General features: G+C 41.6%; 1 protein-coding gene across 1 annotated transcript in view; it reads left to right on the forward strand.

Moving 5' to 3' along the window:
• Window positions 1-2,897: 2,897 nt before the first annotated feature.
• qsox2 (quiescin Q6 sulfhydryl oxidase 2) overlaps window positions 2,898-7,500 on the forward strand; it is an 11,575-nt gene continuing 6,972 nt past the window's right edge. The window contains exons 1-3 of the mRNA XM_056377228.1: window positions 2,898-3,574; window positions 6,242-6,342; window positions 7,374-7,422. Of these exons, the coding sequence (XP_056233203.1) occupies window positions 3,340-3,574; window positions 6,242-6,342; window positions 7,374-7,422 (385 nt within the window). The 5' untranslated portion in view covers window positions 2,898-3,339. The remainder of the gene's footprint in view (window positions 3,575-6,241; window positions 6,343-7,373; window positions 7,423-7,500) is intronic.

Here is a 7,500-nt window from a genome sequence, read left to right on the forward strand (position 1 = left end):
ATTAATTAATTTATTTATTTATTTATTTATTTATTTATTTATTTTAAGCAGAAAAGTAGATTTCCTGCCCAGATCAGTTCAGTTCACCTGAAACACCTTTAAGTGTTTTTATGAACCCATACTGAATCCAGTAATGACGTTTTATTAACAATCTTCATAAGAGTCAAAAAGGTTAAACTCACAATCAGAATAAACAGAAACAAGTGAGCGAGCAGGAATAAGAATAGGAATACAGGAAGAAAGGAAATGAATGAACAGATAAATATAATAAACTTAATAAACAAGAAAACATAGAAGACAAATAAACAAAGGGACAAAATAAGAGAATATTCAGGTATTAAAGTGAATAAATATTCATGCAGATTTTGGATTTTTTAATAAAACAGCACTTCTTATTTTTTATATAATATTATTTCCTTTAAAAAGGCATCAATAGGAGGTTTTTCAAGAAACCACATTTATGTATCAAGCATTAATTATTTTTCCCAAACTACATTTTTTAGTTTTCCATTTAGAGACCACATTTTATATTTTTATATGTTAGCATTAGCTGCACAGATATCAATAGTTAGTCAATGTGTGAGTCATATGATCGTGTCGTGTTTTTTTATAGCAGCAGTAAAGTGTTCTAACTCAGTTCACAACAGTTTTATCCAAATGAAAAATGACTTTTTATGGTGTTACACTCTTACAAACATGAGCATCCGTTTGTGTTGGTTTTAAAACACGAGGACAAACTGTGTTTTCTGAAGAATATTAGCACAGAAAAAATAAGAGAGTCTGTTTTTATAATGAAGAGACTCAACGTACTGAACAAGTTGATGGGACAACTCTGTCACCTGCTGTTGTAAGTCTGTACCTGCATTGGGCAGTAGCCAAAGGATTGTGGGTAATTCTTAAAGCTCATGGGAGGAGTTTAAAGGTGTGAAAGGGTCAATTTCAACCTGAACCACGATCCGAACCCGAACCAATATTTATTTCAATGTAAGAATTCAGATGTTGCAACATAATAAAATACATGAAATTTCACTAATTAACTTTTGCTTTTTTGTCTCAGTAGTATTTTAAAATACGTTTGACAATAATATTATAGTATCATTCACTTCCTTAATAATATTCATCAAAGAACAGTTATGTTCTGAGTTTTCTTTTGTGTAGAACATAGATCATAGAACCTACCACGAGTCAAAATAAGTCAAAATAAATGATAAAATCATAAGAGGTAAATGAAATAATTCCCCAAATAACTGGTTATTAGGCTTTAAAACAAGCAGTTATTGTCTGTTGTTGCTATGGGACAAAATCAGCTGCATATTTTTTCTATTTTGAACTCAAATGTTGAAACACGCTGTTGTGTGTCTGTTGTGTGTCTGTTGTGTGTCTGTTGTGATCCTGCAGCTGAAAGAACATCATGTTCTTCACACACTGACCTGGACACGAGGTCACTATCGGTCAAACAAACTCACTTTGGAAAAGTTCGGGACAGTTTGACAGAAATACTGCTCACGGAAAAAACACTTCTCATCTTCAAAACCACTTTTTTCATTGAATGTGTCGTCGGTCTTCCTGTGGGGGCGGGTCTAACTGAGCATGTGCAGTGTCATCACTGTAGCGTGTTTCTGATTGGAGAAATCAGACTTGTTGCAATCGTCCCCGTCTCCCCTACCTCTGTTCCCTAAACGCAACCAAACTGAGACTGAAAACTGAAGCCAGAAAATCTTTTTGCCCTGAAGGCAACACAGCTGTCACCACGAGCCTGAGCAGCTCTGAGATTTATTTAGACAGGAACCATCTCACAGAATCACACAGGTAACACAGGTAACTCCAGGATCCTCTGTCACCCTGCTGTGACACTTCAGGGACTCATCAGGACAGTAGGAGAAGGTTAAACAGACACCTGAACTGTTCACCTAACTGAGGAATATTAAAAAAATATGTATCATCAATTAAATCATTAATGCAGGAAAACTTCATGATCATACTTCAGTTGTTCTATGACAGGAGAGCTCCGTGAATAACTCACTGACACCTGAACCGTCGGCCTGCAGGGGGCAGCAAAGAAGGCTGCTGCATTCAGGGACCATATCAAAAACGGTGAAGCTTGTGGTAAGACAGAAAAAACAAAAGTTCAATTTGCCAATATTACGAGACAAAAAGATAAAAAAATAAAATAGTGATGAATACTTGGTACAGAGTCCAAAGACCCAGAAATTACATAAGGATCGTTGAGTATTTTTGCTTGAAAAATAACTTTATCAATCAAGTCTGTGAATAGCTGCATGGTATTTTTTTTTACTGATTGACTCAGCAATTAATTGATTAATCATTAATCATTTCAGCTCTAGAATTGTAGCACAGAAGAAATGCTGTGTGATTCCTCTTCATACTGTATATAGAAAAAAAGAGTAACTTCGACCTATTTTTTTTTTTTAAATAGCACTTTATGTTGCAGCTTATCATTTTCAGAATAATTTCCTTTGGAAAAAAAGATGTTATGTTAGTTTGATTAGTTGTAATTACAGTTGTGTGAGTTTATCATCAGATGCTGATTGAAAAGAGAAAATGAAGAGAGAAAATACAAAATATGAATTTACAAAGTAATAAAGGACGATATATGTACACACTATAATGATACACTGCACCACAAGAAAACATCAATGAATACAATCAATTAAAACTATATTTTACTTAAAATATTAAACAAGATAAATATTTGGATTTTATAAATAAGTACAATAAATAATCAATGAATAAATTGTATAATAAATCAGTATAATAAATGTAATACAATATTGCACAATCAGATAATTAACATTTTAAGACATTTCAACCAGTTTACATTGTGAAACCACTTTGTTTTCTGTCCGTTTCTGACCAGACACTGAGATCTTCGAGCTAAACTTGAACGCAGCACGGTGGTTACGTCAATCCACGCGTCAGCCTCGTCTTGAGAAAGATCGTCAATTGAAACACGTCTCACTCAGAGGTTAAAACAAAAGCCCTTCCTCCAAACGCACCAAATTAGAGCGTTACCGTAGCAACCCGAACCGATCAGATAAATTGATCACCGTGTTCGGTTCTTTCCTCTGTCAGTGTGTCTGTTGTCGTTGATACAGTGAATGTATACACGGTGTGTTCCCTCGGTTGTGTTAGTTTTTTTGTATCCGGAAAGTCGCGCGCAGTGAGCCGTCTGTGCTTCCTGCTGCTCCGGTAAACACACGTCTGTGTTCGCGGGGCTCCGCTCTCATGTCTCTCCGGCTCTATCTGCTTGTATTTGGCAGAAATCCTCGAGCCCTGTGACCGCCTCCCTCGGTGTGTCTCTCCCCGCGGACGGCAGGGATGCTCCGGTTCTGGTTCAAAGCGGCGGTCGTCCTCTGGCTCGTCCCCGGGTGTCTGGGAGCCGCAGCCCGGCTGTACACGGAGGAGGACCCGCTGGTGATCCTGAGCAGCAGCAGCTTGAAGCCCACCGTCAGTAACTCGTCCTCGGCCTGGCTGATCCAGTTCTTCTCCTCCTGGTGCGGACACTGCATCCAGTACTCCAGCACATGGAAGACCCTGGCCCAGGACGTCAAAGGTATTTCATCACACACTCGGTCCGGTTCCGTCTCCGCCGCTGTCCGTTCTCTCTGTATCAGGAACACCAGACTCCATTTACTGCACCGCTGTTTCATCCAGCTCGTGTTGAATGCTGGACTTCCAGTGTGAGTCGGTTTGGTGTCTGATTTTTCACTATCCCCTCTTCAGTTCGGCTTTAATAACAATCCAAAAATCAATTCATTAATTACAATAAAATCTCAACAAATCTCGCGAGGCTCGCGCCGCTGAGGTGTTTTAATATGTGTGAAACAGGTGAAAAGTAGCAGGTTTTTGAATGAAGTTCTGACTGTGGGTGGTTCTGTTCGCGAATGGCTCCGTGCTGTGATCTCATTGTAGAGAGAATCTTAATATGACTTTAATACATCAGCTGTGACTGAATCTGTCATGAACGAATAGGTAAACGAGCGCGTGTTTACAGGCAACAGACACCTGAGTCACCTGTTTACAGATCAAATAACAGGTTCGATGAGGATTTCTGCTCCAGGGTGATCAGTGTGATCAGTTACAGAGGTGTGAGGTTAAAGCGGGACCTCAGCCCAGGTGTTACCGTGAGCTGGTTCAGCTGGTCAGGTGATCAGACTTCACCAACTACACCTGTTCACTTTGATCCAGCAGTGTTTCCGTCTGAGGGATTTCATAGGGCCTCTGAGGCAGCGTTTATATTCAGAGGGGGGTGGGGGGGTCAGTGGGGGGGTCAGTGGGGCCTCTTAAATAATGTTAATCCAACCATGACAGCTGTTCTTACTAGTTCCTTTCAGATGAAGATTTTACATAGAAAATATTTGATGATCTAATAACAGACCAAATCAATCACCTGATCGACAGCAAAGTGATCAACTATTGTGATATCAGTCAGTAGAGTTTAGTTTGTCAGCAACAGACTGATGAGGTCATCACCTGTTCACTGATGACATCACTACACACTGAGCTGGGTCCACTCTGCTGACACTCAGAGAGACGGTCACACACACACACACTCATACACACACTCACTCTCTCTCTCTCTCTCTCTCATACACACACAGAGCAACTGGTGGGAATCTGTCCCCGTCTTTAGTCTCCATCTGCCTCCATCTGTCCCTGGGGAATAACTCACCCAGAGACCAGCTGCTCTCACACACACACACACACACACACACACACACACACACACACACACACACACACACACACACACACACACACACACACACACACACTCCCTTTCTGTGGACCTGCTGTCAGAGTCAAAGGACGTCTGAGAGACAAAGACCCTGATGCCCCCTGACCCCTGACAGACAGACAGCTGGGAGACAACACACACACACACACACACACACACACACACACAGTCCAGGTCTTTGTCAAACGAGGTCCTGGTGAAACATGTGGGTAGGAACCTTCAGCATGTTGTACAGTGTTGCCCGGGGGACAGATTGTCCATCGGGTGCTTGTGTTGAGTGTCCAGATGTGTTCACAGTGAACATACAGACAGGGCACAGTTCTTCTTCTGTGGTCTTTATATAGAAGGAGATGATTGACAGCAGCACAGACAGAACTCAGATCCACTTCTATAGCAATATCCCATAATCCACAGGGAGCAGTGATGTCACAGGAAGGTCATGAAGCTTGTCCTTCATTTCATATTTTAATCGACATTAAAAAGAGGAATTGTAAAAAGGATTTATAAATGAACGATTAATAATCAATCAATACTTCAGGTTTACAGAAACAACATAAAACTCTCATTAAATAAAACATTTATAAATACATTTATTCTTATTCATGAATAAATGATAGAATGTGTGTGTGTGTGTGTGTGTGTCTGTCTGGCTAATAGATTAGCTTAGCCATTTAGCTTCTGCTGTTAGCCTCTCCATGACACTCCGGACCTTCAGTGCTGGTAAAACCAGGCTAAACCACAAGCTCTCTGATTGGATGGAGAGCTAACCAGTGGGCTTTACCAGCAATGAAGGGTAACAGGAGAAGCTAAATGGCTAAGCTAATCTATTAGCGCACAGGAAAAGCAGCTGGAAAAAGGAAATAGAAATTGAATCCAGTTATTTATTCTCTTTTTTAAAATGTCTTTTCAAATAGTTTTCTACTCTGTTGTTTATTCATGAATTAATAAATGTATTTATAAATGGTTTATTTATTTATTATTATTTATCTGAAGTATTTATTGATTGATTAATCATTTGTTTATAAAACCTGTAATGCCTATTTAAATATGAAATTACGGAAACATTTTACTTCTGTTCGTGTGACATCACTGTGTGACATCACTGTGTGACATCACTGTGTGACATCACTGCTCCTCCATGATAATTTCTATTAAAACAAAAATAGGTAATAGCTTAGTTAGCATTCCACACACACACACACACACACACGCACGCACGCACGGTTTTCCCTCATAAACGTCAGGTTCTGCAGGTTGTTAATAACTTACACTTGTTGTGGTTGCTATAGTAACCCCACAACCTGAGGACCCTACAGTACAACCTGGGCTGACCAGGAAGCTGCCTGAAAGTAACAACATATATCGTGTGTGTGTGTGTGTGTGTGTGTGTGTGTGTGTGTGTGTGTGTGTGTGTGTGTGTGTGTGTGTGTGTGTGTGTGTGTGTGTGTGTGTGTGTGTGTGTGTGTGTGTGTGTGTCCCCAGACTGGCAGCAGGTCATCAGTGTGGCGGTTCTCGACTGTGCTCAGGAGGAGAACTTTGACGTGTGTAAAGAGTACAACATCCGGTTCTATCCGACGTTCAAGGTGTGTGTGTCTGTGTGTGTGTCTGTGTGTGTGTGTCTGTGTGTGTGTCTGTGTGTGTCTGTGTGTGTGTCTGTGTGTGTCTGTGTGTGTGTGTGTGTGTCTGTGTGTGTGTGTCTGTGTGTGTGTCTGTGTGTGTGTGTGTCTGTGTGTTGTCTGTGTGTGTGTCTGTGTGTGTGTCTGTGTGTGTCTGTGTCTGTGTGTGTCTGTGTCTGTGTGTGTCTGTGTGTGTGTCTGTGTGTGTGTCTGTGTCTGTGTGTGTCTGTGTCTGTGTGTGTGTGTTCTGTGTGTGTGTTGTCTGTGTCTGTGTGTGTCTGTGTCTGTGTGTGTTGTCTGTGTCTGTGTGTGTCTGTGTCTGTGTGTGTCTGTGTGTGTGTCTGTGTCTGTGTCTGTGTCTGTGTGTGTCTGTGTGTTTGTCTGTGTGTGTGTCTGTGTGTGTGTCCTGTGTGTGTGTCTGTGTCTGTCTGTGTCTGTCTGTGTGTGTCTGTGTGTGTGTCTGTGTGTGTGTCTGTGTGTCTGTGTGTGTGTCTGTGTCTGTCTGTGTCTGTGTGTGTCTGTCTGTGTGTGTGTCTGTGTGTGTGTGTGTGTGTGTGTGTGTGTGTGTGTGTGTGTGTGTGTCTGTGTGTGTGTCTGTGTCTGTCTGTGTCTGTGTGTGTGTCTGTGTGTGTGTCTGTGTGTGTGTCTGTGTGTGTGTCTGTGTGTGTGTCTGTCTGTGTGTTTGTCTGTGTGTGTGTCTGTGTCTGTGTGTGTGTGTGTGTGTGTGTGTGTGTGTGTGTGTGTCTGTCTGTCTGTGTGTTTGTCTGTGTGTGTGTGTCTGTGTGTGTCTGTGTGTGTGTGTCTGTGTGTGTCTGTGTGTGTGTCTGTGTCTGTCTGTGTCTGTGTGTGTGTGTCTGTGTGTGTGTGTGTCTGTGTGTGTCTGTGTGTGTGTGTCTGTGTCTGTCTGTGTCTGTGTGTGTGTGTCTGTGTGTGTGTCTGTGTGTGTGTGTCTGTGTGTGTGTCTGCTGTAGTAACATGACTTGTGTTGTTGTCTTCAGTATTTTCGGGCTCACAGTGCAGCGACAGACAGAGGGACGGCCTACAGAGGTGAGAGACACACACACACACACACACACACACACACACACACACACACACACACACAGACACACAGACACACAGACA

Source organism: Seriola aureovittata, chromosome 5 (assembly GCF_021018895.1).
Source record: "Seriola aureovittata isolate HTS-2021-v1 ecotype China chromosome 5, ASM2101889v1, whole genome shotgun sequence".
Taxonomy (NCBI): Eukaryota; Metazoa; Chordata; class Actinopteri; order Carangiformes; family Carangidae; genus Seriola; species Seriola aureovittata.